The sequence below is a fragment of the Rhinatrema bivittatum genome, chromosome 7 (genome assembly GCF_901001135.1).
Source record: "Rhinatrema bivittatum chromosome 7, aRhiBiv1.1, whole genome shotgun sequence".
NCBI lineage: Eukaryota > Metazoa > Chordata > Amphibia > Gymnophiona > Rhinatrematidae > Rhinatrema > Rhinatrema bivittatum.
In genome coordinates this window covers 132,660,171-132,687,674 of record NC_042621.1, presented here as the reverse complement: position 1 = coordinate 132,687,674, position 27,504 = coordinate 132,660,171, and the positions used below count along the sequence as shown (strand labels likewise).

Sequence of the window (27,504 nt, the reverse complement as noted above, 5' to 3'; positions counted from 1 at the left end):
CGGCCGCTCTCCATCAAGAGGGAGTCCTAGTCCATCCTTACCTGGACGATTGGCTCATGCGGGCCAAGTCGGAGACTCTCTGCAGGATAGCGGTCGACTGGGTCCTTGCTCTCCTCGGGTGGGTAGTCAATTTTTACAAGAGCAATCTTCAGCCCTCCCAGGTCCTGGAATTTCTGGGGGCGCGCTTCGATACCCGGGTCGGCAAGGTGTTCCTGCCGAGTGCTCAAACTTATGGACCAAGTGCGCAACCTTCTCTCACTCCCGTTTCCCACAGCATGGGACTACCTTCAGGTCCTGGGGACCATGGCTTCCACTATCGACTTGGTCCCCTGGGCTTTTGTGCATATGCGACCATTACAGAAAACTTTGGTATCCCGCTGGAAGCCAGTGTCGGAATAGTTTCAGACAACTCTACCATCGCCGACATACATTCCCTTCAGGAGGCCGCGAGCGCACCTCCTGAAGGGAATGTCCTTACAGACCCCTCAATGGATCGTAGTCACGACAGATGCCAGCCTCTCTGGGTGGGGAGCAATCTGTTAGACCCAGGCTACGCAGGGATAGTGGTCCCCAGTCCAATCCCGCTGGCACATCAATCGGCTGGAGGCCCGAGCGGTTCGCCTGGCTCTCAAGGTTTTTCTTCTTCTGATCCACCGCAAAGCGGTGCGAGTGTTCTCAGACAACTCCACCATGGTGGCCTATATCAATCGACAGGGGGGCACCAGGAGTCGTCTGGTGGCCCTAGAAGCCATCAAGCTCTTCTCCTGAGCGGAGCGGCTTAGCAGCTTCCCACATAGCGGGCAAGGAGAATGTACAAGCTGATTTCCTGAGCAGTCAGCGTCTCGATCCTGGCGAGTGGGAATTATCAGACGGAGCGATGAATCTGATTGTCCGCAGGTGGAGCCCGCCTCACCTGGACCTGATGGCTACCTTGAGCAATGCCAAAGCTCCCAGATTCTTCAGCCGCTGGAGGGAGCACTGCTTGGAAGGAGTGGATGCCCTGGTCCTTCCCTGGCCTCACAACTTTCTCCTGTATGTGTTTCCTCCTTGGCCCCTAGTGGGCAAGGTTCTCAGAAGAATAGAACTTCACAGGGGTCTGGTCATTCTCGTGGCACCCGAGTGGCCCTGTAGACTGTGGTTCGCAGATCTGGTAAACTGGCGACGGACAGTCCTCTTCACTTCAGCCATCTTCCATGCCTGCTCCGGCAGGGTCCTGTATTTTTCAACCAGGCAGATCGCTTCTCTCTAGTAGCCTGGCTTTTGAACGGCAGACTAAGAAAGAAAGGATGTAAAGAAGAAATTATATCCACTCTGCTGCGAGCCCGTAAGCCATCTACCTCGCTCGCCTATGTCCGTATTTGGAAAGTTTTCGAAAATGTCTGTGCGGAATCGAGTGTTTCGGCGCGTTCAGCTCCGGTATCCCTGGTTCTTTCCTTCCTTCAGAGAGGCCTCTCCAAGGGCCTGTCATTCAGTTCGTTGCAGGTGCAGGTATCCGTTGTCGACTCCCTCTTAGGCAATATTGATGGTTACATGGTTGCATCTCATCCGTTGTCCGTTTCCTCAAGGGTGCCAAGCATTTGAATCCGCCTATCTGTACCACTTGTCCTTCGTGGAGCCTTAACTTAGTCCTTCGGGCTCTCTGTGAGGCACCTTTCGAACCTCTCCGCCGGTCTACTCTTAAGGATCTGACGCTCAAGACGGTTTTCCTGGTTTCTATCTGCTCCACCTGAAGGGTTTCGGAGATTCAAGCGTTGTTCTTTAGGGAGCCCTTCCTACGGTTTTCTGATTCAGGGGTTTCCCTCAAGACTGTGCCTTCTTTCTTGCCTAAGGTTGTCTCTTCTTTTCATGTCAATCAGTCTGTGGAACTTCCCGCGTTCTCTCCTGAAGATATAGCGAGTGCGGTTGGGGGTGATCTTCGCCGCCTTGATGTGAAATGCGTCTTAATGCGTTATCTTCAGGTTACAAATGACTTCAGGGTCTCAGATCATCTTTTTGTCCTGTGGAGTGGCCCAAATAGGGGCAACAAGGCTTTTAAGGCTACGATCGCACGGTGGTTGAAGGAGGCGATTTCTTCAGCCTATATCTGTCGAGGCCGAGCGGTTCTGGAAGGCCTAAAGGCTCATTCCTTGCATTCTCAGGCTACTTCTTGGGCGGAGAGTCAATCGGTCTCTCCGCAGGAAATATGCAGGGCAGCTACGTGGAAATCCCGGCATACATTTGCTCAGCATTACAGCATTACAGTATAGGCGCCAGTGTTTGGTTCCTTCAGGCGGCAGGCGCTTCGAGCAGGACTGTCTCGGTCCCACCCTATGTAGGGAAGCTTTGGTACATCCCACGGTCTGGACTGATTCGGGTACGTACAGGGAAAGGAAAATTGGTTCTTACCTGCTAATTTTCATTCTGTAGTACCACGGATCAGTCCAGACACCCTTCCCTGTACTTTCCTGCCGTCCGCTCGAAACTTTTTCTCCTTTTGCAGGATATGATAGAGGTGTTTAAAATCATGAGAGGTCTAGAACGGGTAGATGTGAATCGGTTATTTACTCTTTCGGATAGTAGAAAGACTAGGGGGCACTCCATGAAGTTAGCATGGGGCACATTTAAAACTAATCGGAGAAAGTTCTTTTTTACTCAACGCACAATTAAACTCTGGAATTTGTTGCCAGAGAATGTGGTTCGTGCAGTTAGTATAGCTGTGTTTAAAAAAGGATTGGATAAGTTCTTGAAGGAGAAGTCCATTACCTGCTATTAAGTTCACTTAGAGAATAGCCACTGCCATTAGCAATGGTTACATGGAATAGACTTAGTTTTTGGGTACTTGCCAGGTTCTTATGGCCTGGATTGGCCACTGTTGGAAACAGGATGCTGGGCTTGATGGACCCTTGGTCTGACCCAGTATGGCATTTTCTTATGTTCTTATGTTCTTATGCTGTATGTTTTTCATCTATGATTATAGTTAGAGGCACCGGAAGCATCTATTTGATGACAATGGATATCTATGCAAGAGCGATCATATACAGAGTCCATTCAGTGTTTTTCAGTTGTTCAGTTTTCTCAGTTCTCTTGTTTCTTGCTTGATCTTTTACTGGTTATCTTTAGACTTATCTGTTTTGACAATGGTTATACTGAAGGGCTGCAGGGTAGGCTCTGTGCTGATATAGGATACCCTTTCAGTTTTGGTCTGTCTCCATCTGCTGGGCAGGAGGCTCCAACCCACAGTCTGGACTGATCCATGGTACTACAGGAACGAAAATTAGCAGGTAAGAACCAATTTTTCTTTGGGGCACTTCTTACATCCTCCTCAGTTTTAAGAAACCTTGACTATGAATGCTTCCAACCAAGCCTGGGGAGCACATCTCTGCACAGCCTATTCTCAAGAGATTTGGTCCAAACTGAACAAAAAGTCACACAAATATTTTGGAAATGAAGGCCACATTCAATTCCTTGGCTTTGAGGCTTTGATAAAAAGGGAAGTGCTTCAGATTGACATTGACAACCTTGACAAAATGGGGGTTTTGTGTGTACTGTGACTTCTTGTTTTGCCTTAGGCTTTGTGTTTTCTCCCTGCATCTATTCAAACAGATGCTTGGGATGCTGACTTGACTCAGAATGAAGTTTGGAAAGCATACATATCCCAGTATCCTTGAGGAAGCTGTAAGACTAACATCCTGTTATTTTACCTGTTGCTGGTTGTAAATTGAATTTCTGTTTCTGTTATTGTTCCCACATTTTGTTAATAAACTCAGTAGGATCCATATTCAGCCGCTGTGCTAATTAGCTGATTATAAAAAATCAATGAATTAGTAGTGTATTTTCAGCAGCACAACTGCGCCACTGAATATTCCCTGCTATCTTAAAGGTTAGCCGGTTACGTATAACCAACTAACTAGCACAGCAGCTGAATATGGACTCCTATTGAATTATGTATAACTGGCTAACTTTAAGACAACCTTCTGGTCCTACCTGGAACGCCTCCTGTCTGCCCATGACTTAGATGGGCTAAATATAGCCAGGTAAGCCTTTTAGATGAATAGGTTATCTGTCTAAATGGCGTTTGATTATGGACTTCAATAGTTTATTAGCTCTACCTGTCCTGGACTGATTAATAATCCCAGTGTTTTTTGTATTTGGTCTGTAGGTGGATTTCTAGGAACTGTGACCTCTGGATTGTGTGGGTTCCAATGTCCCTAGAAACCACCAGAATATAGCTTGTGTGCGGGGTGCTTGTCCAAAAGCAAGTGGGACCTAGTTGGCAGGTGGGAGATTGCATGTACCTGTGCGTACGTAGAAGCACAAGTGGTCCTGGGGAGCACTCAGCAGGGCCCTCTGAGTGGGTGGCACTGAGGCGTTGCGTGACAAACTTTGTTATTCTCTGATGGCAGAGGTGGGATTGTCGGGCTCAGTGCATGAGGTGAAAGTCACCTCCAGACATAAAACAATGAATGATTGCAACAACAGCAGTGTCACCTTCCCCCATTCAATTTTGTTGGTGGTGTTAGGACAGTATTTGTGTACTGATGGATGTCCACCTGCTGATGGCTAATGACCACATGTTGATAGCGAACAGCAGTGACCATCAGACTCTGGACATGTCTGTCCAATCACAGGAGTATCCAGTGATCAGAGTTTCTGGACTTGTGTGTTCCAGTGAGGGAGCAACAGCATACCCTGTGTCCCATTCTTAGCGGAAGATCAGACCTCTTGATAGCATAGGCCAAGAAACTGTTGGGGTCCTGATGTCACATTGGCTGAACCCCAGCATATCTACATGCAGCTTCATCAGGGAGAATGGGAAGACCGGTGGCAAGAGGAGTAGGAAGACTGACAGAAGCGAGAATAGTGGGAATTTCAGCTGCAGAAGGTGGAGATGGAAATAGCTCACATTCAAGGTTCTATCCCATCCTCTGTGCAGAAGATGGAAACTTGCTGCACATTCTGGATTGGGCCCAAATTGTTTGTACAGTGTGACATTGATGGATATCTAACTGCCTTTGAGGAAATCTGCTGCCTCAGTGAGATTCCTGAGAAGGACTGGGTATAGTATTTGGGAGGAAAGCGCACTAGGAGAGCTGATGAGGCTTTCCAAAACTGTCCGTGGAGATGAGCTTCCAGTTTGAGGAGATAATGCAAGATCATACTAAACTGTTATACTATTCCCCTGAGACCTCAAAACCAAGTTGTGGAATTTACAGAAGGGAGTAAACAATACTCACAGCAGGAACAAACAATACAGCAAGTTTGTAATCCTGCTAAAACACCAGCACAACTGGTGGCTTACTGGATCTGAAGTTAAAATCCTTGAGGACTGTCAAAATGTAATGGTCCTGGCACAGTTTTTACAGCAATCCCATCCAGAGGTTAGAAAACATGTTCAAGATCACCAGCTCTGTACTTCAAAGAAGGCAGATCTGCTGGCTGACATCTTTGTGGCTAACTATGCCTGGTTGGCAAAGAGAAGCTGTCCGTATCCGCAATCGCGGGGATTTATGGGCAGCCAGTGCCTAAGTATTTAATGTTCCTGCAACCTCAGAAACAGAAAAGTCTTCAGTTTTCCTGAGGAAAAATAAGGACTTTAAATGTTATTGTCCGTGTCACCAGCGTGGATACACAGGATATTGCAAGGCAGATTGCCCAGCAACCCTAGACCTGCACTGAAGCTGGTAGCTTTCATGGGAGGTCCCAGTTCCAGGGAAGGAACCTATGTAGTAGCAGCCACATGAGGAGTTGATGGTCATTCATCAAACACGGAAGCAGATGAGCTTCCACCCCAGTTCTGGATTTGTGGACACTGGCTCTAGCATAACTTTACTGGGACTAGAGCTGATGCTGGAAGATGCTGTTCTTCCGGGGCACAGTGCAAATGTAGTGTTGGGCAGGGGAACCTGAGAAGCTGTACTCATTGCTCAAGTACACCTGGATTGGAGTAGCAAGCCTGGATACAGAAAAGGAGGAGTAAAGAACATGCCGATACCAATTACCAACATTGGTCCAATGAACATTACTCTTGACAGAGAAATTTTCTGCCATGGTAACCCCAAGTCAGACCTAGGCGGTCCAATCAACGGAGCTAGTGGAGATCACCCCTGCTGTTGCAGACCCTGAGCCAGTCCAGGTGGAACTTGTGTACAGAAGAGAATTTATGGGAAGAGCTCGGAAAACTGAAAGTGGACAAGGCCAAGGGGCCAGATGAGGTATATCTCAGGATACTGAGCAGGCTCAGATGTGCTGGCAGATTCACTGAAAGAACTATTCAATAGGTCCCTGAAACGGGAGTTGTGCTGCGAAATTGGAGAAGAGCAGTGATGATCCTGCTTCACAAGTATGAAAGCAGAGAGGAGGCTGGAAACTACAGGCTGGTTAACCTCACTTCTATGGTGGGAAAATTAATGGAGACTCTACTGAAGGAAAGGATAGTGAACTATTCACAATCCGGTGGGTTGCTGGACCCGAGGCAGCATGGATTCACCAGGGGAAGGTCCTGCTAGACAAATCTGACTTCAAGTTGTTAACTCATCAGTGGGGGATTCCCCGCTTGGATTTAATGGCGACTTGGATGAATGCCAAGGCGCCTCACCTCTTCAGTCGCAGAAAAGAACATGGGGCAGAAGGAGTGGATGCTGTTGTCCTTCAGTGGCCCCACGACATTCTGCTCTGTCTTTCCTCCTTGGCCTCTGGTGGGCAAGGTTTTAAGAAGAATAGAGGCCCATCCGGGACCGGTGGTTCTGGTAGCGGTTCGCAGATCTCATCAACCTCGCAGTGGACGGCCCATTCCATCTGGGTCATCTTCCATTGAATCCCAGCTGCCAAGTCTTCGACCACTCTTCAAGCTTTCTTAAATCACTTTTCATTCTTTTTATTCCTTCATGATTGTCCACTCTGTTGTAGATCTTCGTATCATCTGCAAATAGACAAACTTTACTTTCTATCCCTTCTACAATTTTGCTCACAAAAGATATTGAATAGAACCAGTCCCAAAACTCATCCCTATGAGGGACCGAATCAAAAGCTTTGCTGAAATCTAAGTACATCACATTGAGTGCTCTTCCTTGATCCAGTTCTCTAGTCACCCAATCAAAAAAGGTTCCCTGGCGCTCAGGAGCTGTTGCACCTACCGGAGACTCGCCAGTTGCATCAAGCTACTACAAACAGCTGCCCTAACCCCAAGGGCCGACACCTCGAAGATTCTTTTGAGAAGAACCTCAAGTTTACGATCCTGGGGATCCTTAAGGGCAGCCGCCCCAACAACCGGAATCGTCGTACGCTTCGTGACCGCAGACACGGCTGCATCAACCTTAGGACCCTTGAGGAGATCCAGAGAGTCGTCCGGCAGCAGGTACAACTTGTCCATAGCCCGGCCCACACAAAGGCTAGCCTCTGGAGTATCCCACTCCCGAAACATAAGCTGAAGTAACATGGGATAGAACAGAAAAGTTCGAGCCGGGGGGCATAGCCCAGAAAGTACTGGATGCACCGTATCCTGATCCTGGGACGCCTGTATGGCCGGTTTGTCCAGCTCCACAAGAACATGCAGCTGGGAGTCAATAGCAAGAAGTACAGAGTCATGCATCTGGGGTGCGGCAATCCAAAATAGCTGTATGTGTTGAGGGGTGAAAGTCTAATGTGCACGGACTGGGATAGGAACTTTGGGGTGATTGTGTCTGGCAATCTGAAGGTGGCAAAACAATTTGACATGGCAATAGCTAAAGCCAGAGGAAAGCTGGGCTGAATAGAGAAAGGAATAATCAGTAAGTAAAAAAGAGGTGATAATGCCCTTGTACAGCTCCTTGGTGAGGCCTCACTGGTAGGCCAATGCAATAAAGTGCACGTAAAAAAAAGTGCTTCCAAAGTGGGCACCCGTTTTTTTTACCTTGTGCTCATTCACCTCTTTTGGGTGCTCAGTGCAATACACAAATGAGCCGCCGTGCTAAAAAGGATGCAGTAGGGATAAATTGTACAGTGCAAGGCCAATGGACAGCACATGAAATGCAATTGTCCATCAATCGTCTAGAAACACGAGCGGTACGATTGGCCTTGCAGATGTTCCTTCCTCTCATCCGTTATCACTCAGTGAGAGTATTATCCGACAACGCGACGATGGTGGCCTACATCAACCGACAAGTAGAAACAAAGAACCGTCCTGTGACATTGAAGGCGGACAAGCTCATGGCCCGGGCGGAGAGAAATCTGACCAGGCTAGCAGCTTCTCACATTGCTAGGGTAGACCACATTCAGACAGATTTTCTGAGCCATCAGCGACTGGATCCCGGAGAGTGGGAGCTGTCAGACGAGGCCTTCAAGTTGCTAATTCATCAGTGGGGGATTCCCCGCTTGGATTTAATAGCGACTCAGATGAATGCCAAGGCGCCTTGCTTCTTCAGTCGCAGAAAAGAGCACGGGGCGGAAGGAGGGGATGCTCTTGTCCTTCAGTGGCCCCATGACATTCTGCTCTACATCTTTCCTCCTTGGCCTCTGGTGGGCAAGGTTTTAAGAAGAATAGAGGCCCATCCGGGACCGATGGTTCTGGTGGCTCAAGAATGGCCACGGAGGCCGTGGTTCGTGGATCTCATCAACCTCACGGTGGACGGCCCATTCCGTCTGGGTCATCTTCCAAATCTCTTGAGGCAAGGTCCAGTATTTTTCGACCAGGTGGATCACTTTTGTCTAGCGGCAGTTGAAAAAGAAGGGTTATCTGGATATGGTAATTTCCACTCTTTTGCGGGCTCGCAAAACATCAACCTCTTACATATGTCCGGATCTGGAAAGTTTTTCACTCTTGGTGCAGTAGATCGAAAGTTTCTCCAGGCAAGTCTCGATAGTCCACATCCTAGTCTTCTTACAAGAGGGTTTGGCGACGGGGTTAGCTTTCAGTTCTCGAAGGGTGCAAGTGGAGGCTTTAGGCTGTTTACGAGGAAAGGTGGAAGGAGTGTCCATAGCGGCTCATCCTGATATGATGTGTTTTCTTAGAGGTGCTAAGCACTTGAATCCTCCCCTCCGGGTTGTTTGTCCATCTTGGTGTTTGAATTTGGTCCTTCGGATGTTGTGTTGAACTTCCTTTTGAGCCACTCAAGCACGTTACTTTAAAGGACCTTACACTCAAAACGGTGTTTTTGGTAGCTATCTGCTCGGCTCGGAGAGTTTCTGAGATTCAGGCACTATCTTGTCGTGAACCTTTTCTTAGGTTTTCAGATTCCGTCTCTGCGAACGGTGCTATCCTTTCTTCCTAAGGTTGTATCGGCTTTTCACGTGAACCAGTCGGTTGAGTTGCCTGCGTTTCTGGATTTGGATCATGATTCTCCGCATGCACGCGAATTGAGGAAGTTGGATCTTCGGCGGGTACTTCTGCGTTACTTGGAGGTCACTAACGAATTTCATTTGTCTGATTATGTTTTTGTCTTGTGGAGCGGTCCTAAGAAAGGGCATAAGGCTTCAAAGGCCACCATTGCCCGATGATTGAAGGAAGCTATTGCTTCGGCATACATGTGTCACGGGGGACCGGTTCCAGAGGGTCTTAAGGCTCATTTGCTTCGGTCTCAGGCTGCGCCCTGGGCAAAATGTCAGTTGGTTTCCCCCCAGGAGATCTGTAGAGCAGTGACTTGGAAATCTTTGCATACTTTTGCTCGGCATTACCATTTGGATGTTCAGGCTCCTGACTCCAAGAGTTTCGGAAGTGGTGTGCTTTGAGCGGAGCTTTCTAGGTCTCACTCCATGTAAGGCGTCTTGGGTACATCCCAACAGTCTGGGCTGATCTGGGTACATACAGGGAAAGGAAAATTGGTTCTTACCTGCTAATTTTCGTTCATGTAGTACCACGGATCAGCTCAGATGCCCGCCCAGAGGAGATGTTTAATTTTTTCAGATCCGCTCAAAATTTTCCATTTTACTGTCAGACTATAGCAGAACGAAGATTTCACAGTGCTCTTAATTTGTACATAGTTGTTGGTCATAGATTTGATTTAGCCACTAAATTTGGATTACTGTTACCTGTTAGAATTTAATTTCTGCTTTGATACTGTGTATACTGAAGGGGGCTGCAGGTGGTGCACCATACTTACAGGGGATGCCCTTCAAGTTTTTCTCTCTCCATCTGCTGGAAGGGAGGCATAACCCAGCAGTCTGGGCTGATCTGTGGTACTACAGGAAGGAAAATTAGCAGGTAAGAACCAATTTTCCTTTGTCTGAAATGATCCAAAATATGTGGATATATTGTGGAATAAAGTCTGTCTGAAACACCCCATATCACCCTGAGACTAATGCATTGGTGGAAGGATTTAATAGGATCCTAAAGCGTATGCTAAAGACTTGTGGAGTTGGGAGACCAGGACTGGGAAAGGTATTTACCCCACCTACTGTTTGGCGTCAGAGAAGTACTACAGGAGTTACTGGATTTTCTCCATTTGAGCTGCTTTATGGCTAGAGGATGAAAGACCCCCTTGACCTCATAGGAGAACATTGGGAAGGGCAGGTTGCCACCTCAGACACATCTGTGATTGAGGAAGTGGCAGTGTCTGGGGGATTTCATGAGCTATCAGAGAGAATTTGCAGGTGATGACAGACTAAGGGCCTAGGTCTGCACAATTGGATGATGTCATCCCACTTATGTGGCTAATTTGTTCTGCTGTTTATGGAGAACACCTGTTACAGGCACACAGCTTTGCTTTCCCTCAGTCCTACAGCAATGCTGCTAATAGAGATATTGGAAAAAGATGGTCCTGGTATTGAGTCATGAGATGCCCCATTGCAACAAAGTAGACTCCATTAACCACTATGCTCTGCCTGCTGCCACTCAATCCGTTCCTCACCAAATTTACAACCCTCTGGCTCACTCCCATAGCAACTAACTTACTTATCAGTCTTTTATGCAGAATAGTGTCAAAAGCTTTCCTGGTCCAGATAGGCAATGTCTATCAATCCTCCCTGATCCATCATTTTTATCACTTCATTAAAGAAATTAATCTAGATTGTCTAGCAGGATCTTACCCTTGTGAAACCATATTGTCATTTCAAGGTGCTGCTGTATCTTTTTTTTTTTTTTTTTATTTAATTAATAGCTTTCATGTGGTTTTGCCCACTACAGATGGGCCAGATGTAAGAGAGGATGTGATAAAACAGCGCTGAAATTTAGTGCATAGTTTTTTTCGGGGGGACTTTTTTTTTTTTTTTTTTTAATTATTTAACTCACACGGAAAAAAATGCAGTAAGCAAAGTAAAGATAGAAGAAATAATGTTAAATCTGATCTCCTAAAATCACATTGATAAGAACAAAGAACAAATGCAGAAACTGTACAGGGAATAATTGGATATGATTGCTGTATAGACTTGTCCAACTAGATAACCTGTCTAAACAATAACATCACTGCACCTTTTCTCCCATTGTACTCCATGTAAGTGCATTTTGGGAATCCATAGATGCCTTGTTCCTCTTGTTTACTGTGCTTTTTATTTGTAACACTGACATTGCTGGTTCCTTCCGTGTCACAGGTCTGTGATGCTGATGCTTTTGGCATCCCTCCTGCATTGGGGATGGGGCAGAGTGGTCTATGACACTGACTTTGCTCATTTTGTTTTTTTTAGGGGTTTGTGACACTGACCCTGCAGTGTTCAGTGGAGATGCACAGCATGACCTATGCTTGGCGTGGTTTGAAGGAGCAGTTTGGTGAAGAAATTGATAAGAAGGTGTCCAGAATGCGATTCCTGAAGGGAAAACTGGTATGAAAAAATCTGTCATTGATTATGGTTCAGTATGTTTTTAGTATTTTCTATTATTATAAATATTTAATTTGATCCATTAATAACAACCCTTGTTTTAACAAGTAAAATAATGGGATTAAGCTGATAGCTCATTGTCATGATGTTTGTTGGAATGGATAAAGGTGGCGGGAAGAAGTCTTAACCATTTCACATTGGTGGCCAAATAACAGTTGCTTACCTACAGTAGGTGTGAACCACAGATAGCTCTGTAGTCTGAAAAAGCCTATAAGATTTATCATAAGCATACAATAGCTGCCAATTCCAAGGACAGGAGTGTAAGAATGTGTAAGTTTATCCTGTTTTCCACAGAAAACACCTGCTCCAGTAAGCAACTTTGTTTTCTCTGTAGACATGCAAGATAACTCAGCCACACAAGTGGGAATTTTAACTAAGAGTTGCCTTCCAACAAAATAGACATAATAACAGCAAATATGTCAATAGGTTAAGCAGTTCTCTTACGCGGGAGTGGTAGCTGCTGGCACAGAAGGCCTACCGTATGGTGTGATTGTTGGCTGCTCTGAGGCAAGCAAGGCAGCCAGGATGCAGGAAGATGTAGAGGGGAGAGTCCCTTCCCACTCGGAGTTTCAACAGTGGTTCGCAGAGTTGAGAAGGCGATATGTTGGCGATGAAGCAAAAAATCGTGATTACCGTCGTATATTTGAAAGTGGATCTGACTGAGTTAGGCCATCGAGTAGAGGTGGCTGAGAGATGAATTTAGGATCAGGCAGCAACTTGCTTAAGTGTCAGACAGCATGCGATAAGCTAGCTTTGTCTCAGTCAGTGTTAAACACTCGGTTAGAGGATCTGGAATATTGATCCAGGAGGGCTAACCTGCGTTTTAGAGGAGTCCTAGAGGGTGCTGAGTCTGACTGCTTTCACGTGATCGACAGTATTTGTACAGTATACTGAATCAGGAGTCTCCTAATGCTGAAATTCCCCAGGTGAAATTGGATCAAGCCCATAGATCCTTAGGAGCTCCTGGAGGAAATTTACCCAGGGACAGAGTCGACTGTTTCCATGGTTTAACAATCAAAGAGAAGGTGATGGCAGCGACCCAGAAATTGGGCTCCATCATGTGGAAAAGTCAAAAAGTGGAGATCTTACAGGACCTCTCACTAATCACAGTACGAAAGTGGAGAGAATTTTTAAGGAGGTCATTTCGTTTCTGCAGCAGAAGAGCATCAAATACAGTTGGCTGTTTCCATTTGGCTTGAACTTTACCATAGAAGGTGTTACACTGCAAGTGAGCTTGGTGTCTGAGGCTATGGAGATCTTACAGACAGTTGGATGGGAGATTTTGACATCGACTGTTGGATGTCGAGAGTTGCAGGTGGGGGCAACGCCTTCTAGATGCAGTGGGTGATGACTGCCGGAAAAAGATTAAAATGGCAGTCTAGAAATAACTTTTCTACCATCTCTATTGAGAATGAGGGCCCAGCATGAGAACTTTTGTGTGTCACTGTGACTGGGTTTAAGTTTTTGGTGTAGTGCTTTTCTAGAGGAAGCCTGTATACTGCACTGTATAGTGATGGAGTAGTTTGAATGTTACCAGTTTGAGGGGATAAATCTGTTATTTTTTTGTTTGGTTGGTTTTTTTTAATTGCTCTGATATGTTGGGTTATGCATAATCATAATATGTATGATGTGAGCATATTTTTTATGTTGATAAGGATTGCGTTGTGGGTAGGGGTTCTGGAAAGTTGTTATAGCTGGGCGTTGATGTCATTCCTTATGGAGGAAGATAACCACTATGGGGTTAGGTGGATAGTGAAAGGAATGGGGTGGTTGAAGGGGCAGGGGGTACTTGGGAATGTGGGGGTGGGAGTGATGTTTTGGATAACAGTGGGGATGTGGTTTAAAATTGGTAACGTTGGAGATGATTTGAAATATAGGATAAAGGGACATTTCTGGTTGGAGGGTATGAGGGGGGAGATTCCTTTTTATGGTGGGGGATAATATGAAAATTCTCATTGAATACCAAGGGACTGAACTCTCATGGTAAGAGGCGTCTATTCTTCTAGGAAGCTGAAAGTTTGTGGGCCTCCGTAATCTTCTGTCAAGAGGCCAGTTTAAGAAGACGTAATGAAGGAATTTTGCGTTCTACTTTCTATCCACAACAATTTTTAGCATCGGCTATGGTAAGGCATAAATATAGTGGTGTGGAGATTTTAATATCCAGACACTTAGTAGCTGATGTTAAAGCCTCTGTGAGGAATATACACCTTATTGAATATACATGCACCTAATACAGGTCAGGGCTCTTTTCTGAATAAAGTATTATCTTTGATGTAGGAATGGGCAGAGGGTCATCTTATAATAGGAGGTGATTTCAGTCTTACCCATTATCCATTTCTGGATAATTCCAAACAAGGTGATACTGAGTCTGGGGTGTCTAGGAAGGTTCTCAAACAGATTATTGATAGAGGCCTGATGGACATATGGTGTTTAAAGTATCCATCAGATCAACATTTTTCTTTCTTCTTTAAGGTACACCAATCCTATTCTAGGTTAGACTTTGTCCTTATAGACAAAGCATTGGTGGGCAAGACAAATGTAGGGATAGGCAACATCACTTGGTCAGACCATGCACCTGTATTGGTTACTATGGGGAAGGGTTCGGATGCAGTGGGTAAGAAATTTTGGCACCTAAATGATAGTCTACTGCATAATGTTGGATTTGTGGAACAGTTGCTGGGGGAAATGAAAGAATATATAAGGGAGAATAACACTAGGGTTTGCAATGCAATAACTATATGGGAATGTTTGAAAGCAGTGTTTAGAGGTAAATAATCTCCAGAGCCAGCTTTAAGACAGTTAGAGAGCACTAGGTTTATCTTATTGTAAAAGATAGAAAGGTTGGAATTGATCCATAAGTGTTCCTTAGATCGTGTGGTGTTGGAGAAATTAGAACTGGTTAGGCAAGAGCTGAGATCTTTAGACTTAGCTCAAATTGCTCATCAGATGGAATTGGTGCAACAGGAAGCTTTTGAACATGGAGATAAAGCAGGATGATTGTTGGCTAGGAAATTGAAAGAGAGAGCAACCCAAAACCATATCACAAAAATTAAAGCTCGGGAGGGGAAGTTTTTGTTTGATTCTGAGGGATAAGGGAGAGGTTTACCCAATTTTATGAGGAGCTGTACTCTGAGGAGAAAGGCATAGAAGGATATATGATTGAGGATTATTTAGAGGGCATTCCCCTCCCAGAATTGTATGAGGACAGTAGAGATATGTTGAATGGGGTAATCAGGGCTGAGGAGGTTGCTTTGGTTATAGGCGGTTGCTTTGGTTATAAGAGAGTTGAAATCTGGTAAGGCACCAGGGCTAGATGGGCTCACAGTGAAATTCTATAAGACATTTCAGTCAGTTTTAGTAGGCCCACTAGTAGATATGTTTAATTTGGTGGGGGAGGGGAAGGTGTCATCTGCCGCTAATACAGCAGGAATAACTATTTTTGCAAAGGAAGGGAGGGATGCCACTTTATGTGGATCTTACCACCCAGTCTCATTGAGCAATATCAATCTAAAGATTCTAGCAAAGGTTTTGGCTAACAGTCTGGGACAGGTAGCTCCGAGCTTGATCCATAGGGACCAGTCTGGGTTTGTACTAGTGAGGCTTGCTCGGATAATGTCCGGAGAGTGTTTAATCTGATGAGGTGGGTCTTGTTGTTTTGTTGGCGGTAGATACCGAAAAAGTTTTTGATAGGGTCAATTGGGAGTTTCTTTTTCGGGTCCTGAAAAGAATGCGGATCAGGGCTACTTTAATTACTTGGATCCGGAAACTTTTTATGTAGGTCTGCGTGCATTTTTAAAAATAAATAGTGGTTATTCAGAACCATTTGAGGTTCAGAGGGGAACCCAGCAGGGTTGTCCTCTATCCCCATTATTGTTTGCACTATTACTGGAGCCCTTTGCAGAGCGGATTTACAGAGAGGAAGAGATTAGAGGAGTAACGTTTGGGGATAACTGTTATAAAGTTTTTCTGTTTGCGGATGACCTGCAGTTTGACACAGGCGGAAGTATCCTTGCAGAGGTTGTTGGGACAAATGCGTAGATATAGATCAATATCCGGCTTCAAAGTGAATGAAGATAAGTCTGAGATTTTAAATGTTATCTCAGTTTCCAGTGAGGATATGGATATTTTAAAGGCCTTATTGCTGTTTAAAGTGGCCAGTTGGTGGGTGAAGTATCTGGGAGTTCATATAGGACCTGTCGAGGATCAGTTGTTAGAGTTAAATTATGGAGTGTTGATTAATAAGATATTGAGGATCTAGACAAGTGGGAATGGTTAAAACTTTCATTTTTACTGTAGCGATCTGCCCCAGCCAGGAATGTCTTGCCCAGGCTGTGCTATCTTTTCCAAACCCTCCTGATTAGCATTCCAACATGTATTCTGAAACTGTGGCAGAAAAAAATTTCAGTTTTATTTGCAGAAGGCATCCTCAGAGTAGCTAGGGCAGTGATGTTCCAGGCTAAATTGAGGGAGTGGAGTACCAAACCTAGAATGGTATTATGTGGCTTCTCATTTACGAGCTCTCATAGACTGGCATAGAGTACAAAATGTGAAATCTTGAATAGGATTGGGCAGGATGTGTCAATTTGGGCATGAAGGCTTGGCGATGGGGGGATATGGCTGGGTTGTCTCCATGTTGTAGGGTCACATTTGACATTTGGATGAATGGGAAAAAGGTACTAGTGGGGGATTGGAATTTTTATTATAGTTCCTATTTTATTTCATAGAGATTTTCCTCCTGGTAATTCATTGGTGTTATTTCTGTGGTGGAGGGAGAGGAGTATCACCAGGTTAGAACAGGTTTGTGGGGGACAGAATGTGATACCCTGGGACATCTTAATAGAGAGATATTCATTGAGGGAGAAGGATAGATACCCAATGATGCAGCTGTTTCACTTCATGAATCAAAGGCAGGTCTTGCTGGACCTCAGGAAGGGGAAAACTTTATTGGAAGGATTGTGTGAGCAAGCGGACAGTTTGACGAAACCAATCTGTAGGTTATATTGGATATTAAACAGAGACCTTAATTCACAACCAGCCCATATCAGGGCTTGGGAGAAGGATCTACGAGGAAATTTGGGTGAGGGGATTTGGGATTTATGCTTCTTGGCTACCAAAAAAATGTTCCATTTCTACTAAAATGGAGATGGGTTATAAAATATTATATAGATGGCAGTTGACCCCTGAGAAATTACATCGAATGTACCCGAAGATTGAAGACTATTATTGGAAGGGTTGTGGACATAGTGAGACGTTCTTTCAATGGTGGTGGGTCTGTATTGTGATAAGGAAAATGTGGTAGGAGGTTTCTCCTTTCTTTACACTACTGACTGGAATTGGGGTGAATAGGGACCCTAAATATTTTCTTTTGGGGATAAATAATGGTAGTCTTTCTGAGAACGAGAACAAGCTGTTTAATCAGCTGGTGATAGCTTATAAATGGAGGGAGGCTGATGCCCTGAACATTTCTGCCATCAAGATGAGATTCCACAGGGTTTATGTTATGAGAAATTAACGGCAATTAAGAATAAACACCTTAAAGGATTCCAAAAGATTTGGGAGCCATATTGTAGGTGGGTGGATACTTTTGAGAAACATGGATGTTAGGTTTTGTGTGCCCTCCCCTGAGTAGATATTGTAAGAATCATGAATAGGATATCTTCTGGACCTAATGACATGACCCCACTTAACATATGTCAAAACTTTCCTAGATTGCCAATCTCACTCACTTGTGTGAGCAGAGGGGAGTGTGAGTTGGGGGGTTGTATTTGATACTAGGATATGATTGTCAGTCCTTCATTATTGAACTAGAACCTCCTTCCTTACATCCTTTTCAAGAGCTCTGAAAGGACTGGACTTTACTAAAGTTCCCGGATCTCTGCCCACACAGTGGCCTACTCAGGTTAACCTTTCTCGAATCACAAAACCGATTCCAGGAAGACATCTGCTGGGAAGTTCCCTTTAGCCTATTCTGGTACCTCAGACTCCCTCACTGCTTTGCCATTTTCTCAAGCTCCTTTCCAAAAAGCAGAAGTCCCTTGAGTGGCAGCTTTTTCAAATTCATCTTGAAAACAGAATCAGCTGACCATTTTCTCAACCACATAGAGCCATATGGCTGGCCAAAATGCGCACTTAATCATAGTGTTCGTGATGGCAGTTGAACCAGTGGCCTCTCATATTCAGGTTTCATGTGCTGTAAAAGGTATTGGCTGTGGGAATTTAATATTAACCATGTATTTTTGCCAGATACAGAGACTTCCAGTTACATGTTGCCTCAGTTGCCAGACAGGTTTAGTAGTATATCTGGCTACACAGCTAATCTAGATAAAACTGAAATACCATAAATCCAGTTGATTAAGTAATACTAGAGTTGGGTCATGTAACTCTTGAGGTGAACATTTGAGAGTTTTGAAATATATAGGCTATGATAGAGAAGTTGTACCACTTGGAAATTATGCAGCACTATTGCTTGTATTTGAGGAGGACACCAGGAAATGGAAAAAAAAAAAGTACATATGTTAGCTGGCTTGGATATAATAATGTAGTTCGGATGAACTGGCTATCTCTAGTTTTGTAGTTGTTTACATGCTTCCTTTTGAACCTTCTATATAGTTTTATTTCACTTGCTAGAATAGATTCAAATTTCATATGAATGGCTAAGAAGTCTAGAGTTAGCCTAAAATGTCTTCAGTGGGCCAGAAAAGAGCAAGATTGACTTAGCAGATTTCTGAAGTTGATATGCTGTATCTGTTTAGCACTCTGACAATGTTGTAATGCATAGTTCACAGCAACAATGGATCAAGATAATGGATGAAGACATATGCATTTTCACATTGGATCCCAGGAATAAGGGAAGGCTGGGCCTCCTTGTCCAGAAGTGATTGATAGAGAGAGAGGAAAATTGGGTTCTTACCTGCTAATTTTCATTCCTGTAGTACCAAGGATCAGTCCAGACCGCTGGGTTGTGTCTCCCTTCCAGCAGAGGAGTCAGAGAAAAAAACTGAAAGGCACCCCACCCCCTCTTACCCTGGTGTGCCACCTGCAATCCTTCAATATAATCCATACTATAGCAGAATGCAACACATCATAACCTCAACATAAGAACCAATGGCTATATCAAACCATCTAAAGAAAGAAACAGCATAACTTCTGGAACTTATGTACATGGAGGGAGTACTTCCATATGCAACGTAAATGCTGTCCACTTGAGAATATTCTGCAGAATAAAAAACGATAGCGAACTGACTCTCCAGATTCCATGGGCACCCATTGACTGATCCTTGGTACTACAGGAACGAAAATTAGCAGGTAAGAACCCAATTTTCCTTTCCCTGTACGTACCAGATCAGTCCAGACTGCTGGGATGTAACCAAGCTGCCCTAAATGGGGTGGGACCTGGAGAGTCCTGCTCGAAGAACACTACTGCCAAAACAGTCGCCACCCGGAGCACGGACATCCAAATGGTAATGCTTAGCAAAAGTGTGTAAAGATTTCCAAATAGCCGCTCTGCAAATTTCCTGTGTCAAAACAAACCGCCCTCCGCCCAAGACGCCGCATGAGATCGAATTGAATGCGCTTTTAAACCTTCCGGTACTTCGCACCCAAGACATATATATTGTTATGGCTTCCTTCAACCATCGGGTAATAGTGACTTTAGTTGCCTTATGTCCTTTCTTAGGACCACTCCATAAGATGAACAGATGATCAGACAAGCGAAAAGCATTGGTTACCTCCAGATAGCGAAGCAGAATCCGCTGCACATCTAATCTTCGCAAGTCGCAAGCCTGAGGCAAATTCTGATCCAAATCCATGAAGGCAGGCAACTCCACGGTCTGATTCAAATGAAACTCCGACATGACCTTCGGTAGAAAGGAGGGCACCGTCCTAAGGGATACCCCTAGTGGTTAGAGCAGTGGACTATGAACCAGGAGACCAGGGTTCGAGTCCTGCTGTCGCTCCTTGTGACCTTGGGCAAGTCACTTTACCCTCCATTGCCTCAGGTACAAAAACTTAGATTGTAAGCCCTCTGGGGATAGAGAAATACCTACAGTACCTGAATGTAAACCGGTGTGATATCTCAATTGAGATCAAATATCAGTGTATAAAAATAATAATAAATAAATAAAATAAATTTTAAAAATCCGGAGAAAGGGTTCCCTACATGACAGCGCTTGAAGCTCAGAGATGTGCCGTGCCGAAGTGATAGCCACAAGGAAAATCGTCTTAAGTGTCAAGTCTTTCAAGGTGGCCTGTTTCAAAGGCTCAAACGGAAGACCGTACAAGCCAAGGAGAACCAGATTCAAATTCCAAGAAGGACACACTGGACAAACCGGAGGGTTCAAATGTTTAGCACCTCCCAGGAAACGTGTTACATCCGGATGAGCCTCCAGGGATGTCCGTCAATCTTCCCCCACAAAAATCCCAGGGCCACTACTTGAACCCTGAGAGAACTGCATGCCACGCCTGTCTTCAGACCCTCCTGTAAGAATGCCAGAATATGGACAATTGAGGCGCGCCGCGGGGACACATTCAACCTGCTACCAGGAATCGAAAACCTTCCAGACTCGAACATAGGTGAGCGAGGTAGACGTTTTTCATGCTTGCAACTGCCGCCTCTCATAAGCCAAGCCGCTAGACAAAAGCAATCCACTTGATCGAAAAATACTGGACCTTGCCGAAGAAGATTCGGTAGATGACTGAGCCGAAGAGGATCGTCCACTGCTAAGTTGATCAGATCTGCAAACCACGGCCGCCGTGGCCACTCCAGAGCCACGAGAACGCCTGAGCCTGTGTGAGCCTCTATCCTTCGCAAGACCTTGCCCACCAACGGCCAGGGAGGAAAGACGTACAGCAGAATGTCGCGAGGCCATGGCAGGACCAAAGCGTCGCCACCTTCCGCCCCGTGTTCCCTTCTGCGACTGAAGAACTGAGCCGCCTTCGCATTTCTCTGAGTCGCCATCAGGGCCAGGCGAGGAACACCCCTCCGATGAGTCACGAGATGCATCGCCTCCTCAGAAAGTTCCCACTCTCCGGGATCGAGATGCTGGCAACTGAAAAAATCCACCTGAATGTTGTCTACCCCGGCTATGTGGGAAGCTGCCAGTGGGACCAAATGGCGCTCCGCCCAGAATGTTAGTCGATCGGCTTCCAATGCCACTGGACGACTTCTGGTTCCCCCCTGACAATTGATGTAAGCCACCGTTGTCGCATTGTCAGACAATACTCACACTGATCGGCTCACTAGGGGAAGGAAACTGCGCAACGCCAGACATACTGTTCTGGTTTCCAAGCGATTTGTGGACCATTTCACCTGCTGCCCTGTCCAATAGCCTTGTGCTGCCCTCGATTGGCAAACTGCACCCCAGCCGGAAAGGCTGGCATCTGTCGTCATGACCATCCACTGGGGATCCTCCAGGTCCATTCCGCGCTGCACGTGGGCTGGAATCAACCACCAACGGAGACTGGACCTGGCAGGTTCCAAGAGCGGCAATCGGATTTGGAACTCTTCCGACTTTGGGTCCCAACGAGAAAGTAACGCCCTCTGCAAGGATCTCATATGAGCAAAGACCCAAGGGACTAATTCTAGAGTAGACGCCATAGAACCAAGCACCTGCAAGTAATCCCAAACCCGGGATAGCGGTAGAGACAACAGCTGCCGGATCTGCGCCATTAACTTGTTGATTCGCTCCTGCATGAGAAAGACCTTGCCGACTGATGTGTCGCACCGAGCACCCAAGAAGTTCAGCACTTGGGACGGGACTAATTGGCTCTTGGCAAAATTGACGACCCAACCAAGGGATTAGAGCCGGGCCACTACTGATTGAACCGCTGCCCTGCAAAGCTCCTCCAACTTTGCGTGGATGAGCCAATCGTCCAGATAGGGATGAACCAAAATTCCCTCCCGCCTGAGGGCCGCAGCTACTACCAACATTACTTTGGTGAAGTCGCGGGGAGCTGTCACCAACCCGAACAGGAGTGTCTGAAACTGATAATGCTCGCCCAGAATCATGAACCGGAGAAACCGCCGATACTGTTAGCAGATCCCTAAGTGAAGATACGCTTCCGTCAGGTCTAAAGAAGCCAAATATTCGCTGGAGTGGACGGCCACAATGACTGAGTGTAGAGTTTCCATGCGAAAACGGGGTACCCGAAGCCCTTTGTTCACCTTCTTCAGATCCAAGATCGGGCGGAAGGAGCCTTCCTTCTTGGGAACCACGAAATATAAGGAGTATCTGTCGGTCCTGCATCCCTCCGTCAGGACTGAGACAATGGCTCCCAGCGCTTTCAATTGGCCCAGGGTTTGAAGCACTGCTGTCCATTTCAAGCGGGCCCCACAGGGCGACATCAAGAAGAAGTCCCTCAATGGGCGTGCAAAATCCAAAGTGTAGCTGTGTTCGATGATGCTTAGAACCCACTGGTCCGACGTAATCTTGACCCACTCCTCGAAGAATAGAGACAGGCGGCGTCCTATCATCGGAACAGAGGAGTGGGCCAGGACACCTTCATTGGGAGGACTTGCCCCTGGAAGATCCCTGAGGACCCCCGTCGCAGAGAGGCCTGCAGCCACGAAAGGAATGAGACAAAACCTGAGACTCATCGACGGCTGACGTGGAGTGAAGGCCGGAATCCTGGTCTGCCGAAACTTGCGCTGTCCCCGGTACCGAGGGCGCGCCGACCCAAAGGACCTGGAGGTTCTAGGCTTGTCCTCCGGTAACTTGTACACCTTATTGTCCCCAAGAGATTTGATAAGGGCTTCCAGATCATCCCCGAACAAGAATTGCCCTTTAAAGGGAAGATTGCCTAGCTGGGGTTTGGAGGAAAGATCGGCCGACCAGTTGCAGAGCCACAGAAGCCTTCTAGCAAAGACTGCCGAAGCCATAGTGTGCGAAGTCGCCCGAAGAAGATCATACAAGACATCCGCGGTGTAAGCCCCAGCCGCCTGCATGTGATCTGCCTGCTCTGCTTCCGCTGGTGGCAACTCCTGCGTGTTGAGCAACTGCTGCATCCAGTGAAGAGTTGCTCTTTGCATGAGGCTACTGCAGACCGCCGCCCGAACGCAAAGGGCCGAGACCTCAAAAATCCGCTTGAGAAGGACCTCCAGCTTCCTATCCTGAAGATCCTTAAGAGCGGCAGCCCCTGCTACCGGAATGGTCATTCGCTTGGTGATGGCTAAAACGGCCGTGTCTCATGGCCACGGACTCATCTGGCAGCGGGTAGAGGTTCTCCATGTTCATCCCGCCCGAAGACTGACCTCTGGAGCCTCCCATTTTCAGGTCACTAGTTCCAGTAGCATCAGATGAAAAGGAAAAGCTTTAGGAGGGGCCTGAAGCCCCGAGAGAACGGGGTCCCCCTTAGTAGCCTCCGAGCTCGGCTGCGGCATCTCAATACCGAGCTCCGTCAGAACATGAGGGATTAAATGATCAAGTTCCTCCCTCCGAAACAACCTGAGGATCTCAGGTCAATCCCCCTCAACTGGGGTGGGCTCATCAACATCCCCGCCAATGTCCATGAGGGAGAGGGTCCAGCAAAGGGGGATCTGGCGGATCGGAAGCCGGGGTCCCTGAGGGATCCAAAACCACACGGTCTGTCCTCCCTCTGGAGGAATCTGAACCCCCAGAAAGCCTAGCCACCTTCACAGGCGGAGGCTCCTCAGCCTGCAATTCAGCCTCGGACTCCAAAAAGGCCTTGTGTATTAAAAGCAAAAATTTGGAAGAAAAGGGACGCTGCTCCCCCCCCCCCCCCTTCGTGGGAGGGTCAGATCTCGGAGAGGAGGAAGGCACTGGGAGCCGCTGTCTAACAGGGCTCAAATTTGGCAGGGAGAGAGGAGGAGGGATCTCCTCTCCCCCTCATCCAGCCCTCCACTGGAGAGTGGTGGAGGCAAAATGGCCACCGTTCCCGCGATGGGGACGGGGCAGGCCGAGGCTGGCAGAGGCGCGAATTCTTCCCTGTGCCCTGAGAGCGCGCCGAAAACAACCCACTGCTGCTCCCAGACGGTCCCTCCCCTCCCGGGAGGCATCATGTACAAAGGCCATCGTGGGAGAGCCGTTCCACCGGCTCCCCACATGCGGCACATGGCGAACCCCGTGGCATGCCCGCGGAGAGGGAGCGAGCACGAGGCCGAAAAAAGTGGCAAAAATTGCCCTTCTGATGCCCCGGGAAACCAATGCGCACGGTAGCAAAACAAGTTTGTTTTTTTCCAAAACCGCTGACACGCAGCCACCCAGGGGAAAAAATGTGCCTGGGACCTCAATCGCGGCACAGGCAGCCCCCCGATGGAATTATGCCGTCTCAGGGTGCAAGGGGGAAGGACCGGCCCACCGGTTAATCCCCCTACTCACGGCAGAAGAAGCAGCTCCGGGAAAACTGCTAACGGGGTATTTAACCCCAACCGTGCCTCAAACAAGGCAGCAGCCTCGGGAGGACTGACTGTCACCTCCAGAAAGAAAACTAACTACTTTTTTTTTTTTTTTTTTAAACTAGCTTGATTTAGCCACTGATAGAAAGCAAACTCCTCTAGTTCTTACTATTCCTGGCTTGCTTTGCTTTCCTTGTTTGTTTGTTTGTTGTTTTTTTTTTTTTTTTAATGGATCAGGACTGCAGGTTCTATCATCCTCATCTGCTGGAGTCAGAAAAATACTGAAGGACTGCAGGTGGCACAGCAGGGTAAGAAAGGGTGCCTTTCAGTTTTTTTCTCTGACTCCATCTGCTGGAAGGGAAAAACAACCCAGCGGTCTGGACTGATCCTGGTACGTACAGGGAACCAGGATTATCTGTCCCTAGTAACACCCGTACTTATCTGCTTTAAAATATTGAGCGTGATCTACGACAGTTCATGGAAAGATGAAGTATTCCACCAATTTTGCTTTTCAGCTATTTACAGTTACTATTTTATCTACTTAGATTCAATTTCAGGAACATTTTGGGCTCTAGGTTTTCCCTTAACTGCTTACCTGTAGCTGAGAACAATGGCCTTCCTTATCATTCCACCAAACCAGACACACACCTGCTTGCTTGCAGCTGATGTGGGCATATGTACAGAGCACTGTAAGAGGAAAATCCACTTTGATGGCACATAAATGGGAAAGAAATGTGGGGATGAGAAAATAAATAAATACCTGCTGAGGAATTGCTGCAGATTTTTACTTTTGCTTGCCATTGCCCTGTCTTCTCAACAGAGCAATCATATAAAATTCTGTGCAGGCCCAATTTAATGCCAGCACATCTTAAAAGAATGTATCCAAATAGTAGTGATAATTTCTGGAGAACATTTGGAGACACTGGTTTATGCTTTGTATTTCTGCCTCTTAGTGTAGAGAACAATTAAAATATGAGGAATGATGGATATTGTATTATCTAAGACTCCAATAGTCTATTGGGATTACTCTCCCACCCTCAACTGATTCAGAAATGTATTATTGGTAGGAAGAAGCATGATAATCTCAAGATGGGGAGAGTGCCTTTTACTTCCATCAAGTAAAGAATTGTTTACATAAATGTGGAATATCCAGGAGTTGAATTTTCTGGTGCAGAAAATACAAAAGATAAATATACATGCAGATGCATATTTTGATGGTCACTCTTATAGCACATCTGAATGTTAATAACTAATCTTGATATAACTAGGGTTTAAAAGAGATGGATAAGCTGAGAGTATTTATTGTTCAGGCTAGAAATAATAAAGATCACAGGAAAGTTATTAGAAGGCTTTTCCTTTCATTGTAATGATGTTGCAATCACCATCTTTTCTAAATGTGCTTTATCTATTAAAAAAAAAAAAAAAAAAAATTGAAAAAAAGAAAAGAACAGCGCTAAAACTGGGAAGAGATGATGAATTTGAAAAGAATAAAAGGTCTGAGGGACCCGCCCCTCCCCCGACTTCATCACTCATGGAACTGATCCGTTAAAAGCGCCAAGCCAGCAGGCATTTGTGCACCCCTTCGTGCATCCCCTAGTTTTAATATTCCCCTTGTTATCTTTATTCCCTTGTTAACAATTTCTACTTTATAATTGTTTTACATTTCTGACAAAGGTAATGTATGCTTTTAATATAATTTGTTGATTGTTCTATGTAATGTTTTTATTGTAAACCGGTGTGATTTGTATTTTATACAGGAATGCCGGTATATAAAAGTTAAAAATAAATAAATAAATAATAAATATTTGCAGTTTCCCTGTACGTACCTGGATCAGTCCAGACTCCTGGGTTTATTCATCCGTGCCAGCAGATGGAGACAGAGAAAAGCCTCGCTGACACTGTTTGATAAGCCCTGCTGCCACCTGCAGTAGCTCAGTATTTCTGTCTCCAGCAGATGGTGACTGGTGCATAAACCTGCAGTCTCTTTTTTACTTTTTTTCACTTTTTTGTTAGTTTTTGTCTTTCCTAGAAGAGGGTTTAGCTAAAGGCCTTGCTTTTAATTCTCTTAAGGTACAGGTAGCGGCTCTAGCTTGCTTGCAAGGGAAGGTTGAGTGTTACACCTTATCTTCCCATCCTGATGTTCAGAGGTTCCTTCGGGGAGTTAAGAATTTGCGTCCTCCGGTAGGGAAGGTCTCTCCCCCCTGGAACCTTAATCTGGTTCTGCGAGTTTTGTGTGACGCTCCATTTGAGCCAGTTCGGAGAGCGACTATTAAAAGACTTGATTCTCAAGGTCGTTTTCTTAGTGGCCATCTGTTCCGCCAGGAGGATTTCGGAGTTACAGGCGTTGTCGTGCAGGGATCCTTTCCTTCAAATATTGGCGTCAGGAGTCTCATTGCATATGGTTCCTTCTTTTGTTCTGAAGGTGGTCTTTGATTTTCATGTTAATCAGGTGGTCGAGCTTCCCACTCTCCCAGAATTGGTTGCGTCTGTGTCGTATGCTCGAGAGCTTAGGTTATTAGATGTCCGCAGGGCCTTGCTTCGGTATCTCAAGGTTATTAATGATTTCCGAAGGTCGGATCATCTTTTCGTTTTATGGAGTGGACCAAAGCAAGGTACCCATGCCTCCAAAGAAACCATTGCAAGGTGGCTTAAGGAGGCTATTGGGTCAGCGTACATTATTAAGGGCCGTCAGGTTCCGGAGGGTTTAAGGGCCCACTCGACTCGAGCTCCGGTGGCTTCGTGGGCGGAGGCTCAGCTGGTGTCTTCCAGGTCGCCGCTCTGCAAATTTCCTGCGAAGTCGCTGCATACATTCTCGAGGCATTACCGCTTGGATCTGGGAGTTCAGGCTAGCTCCCGCTCCTTTGGTGAAAGTGTCTTGCGAGCGGGACCCTCCAGGTCCCACTTTCTCTAAGAAGCTTTGGTACATCCCAGAAGTCGGGACTGATCCGGGTACGTACAGGGAAAGGAAAATTTGTTCTTACCTGCTAATTTTAGTTCCTGTAGTACCACGGATCAGTCCAGAACCCACCCGGGTTGGAGGGGAGAGTCTTCCACTCAGCTATAATCCTTTCAGCATATTTCTTTTCTTTGTTCAAATATTTTACCGTTTTTTATCAAGGTGTTATTGAGTTTTTTGCACTTAATGTTTTTGGCTTGGGTACAGATCAATACTGAGCTACTGCAGGTGGCACCAGGGCTTATCAAACAGTGTCAGCGAGGCTTTTCTCTGTCTCCATCTGCTGGCACGGATGAATAAACCCAGGAGTCTGTACTGATCCGTGGTACTACATGAATGAAAATTGGCAGGTAAGAACCAATTTTCCTTTACTTTTGTGGCCCAGCTGTAGAGTGGGCATTGCATATGTTTGTAAATGTTTTTTTCCTTAATA

General features: G+C 46.0%; 1 protein-coding gene across 2 annotated transcripts in view; it reads left to right on the top strand.

Moving 5' to 3' along the window:
- DDX21 (DExD-box helicase 21) overlaps positions 1-27,504 on the top strand; it is a 156,898-nt gene that overhangs the window by 97,307 nt on the left and 32,087 nt on the right. The window contains exons 13-14 of one of the 2 annotated variants that reach the window (XM_029609156.1): positions 11,572-11,706; positions 13,770-13,886. In XM_029609156.1, the coding sequence (XP_029465016.1) occupies positions 11,572-11,706; positions 13,770-13,886 (252 nt within the window). The remainder of the gene's footprint in view (positions 1-11,571; positions 11,707-13,769; positions 13,887-27,504) is intronic. The other variant, XM_029609157.1, reaches the window with a different exon arrangement.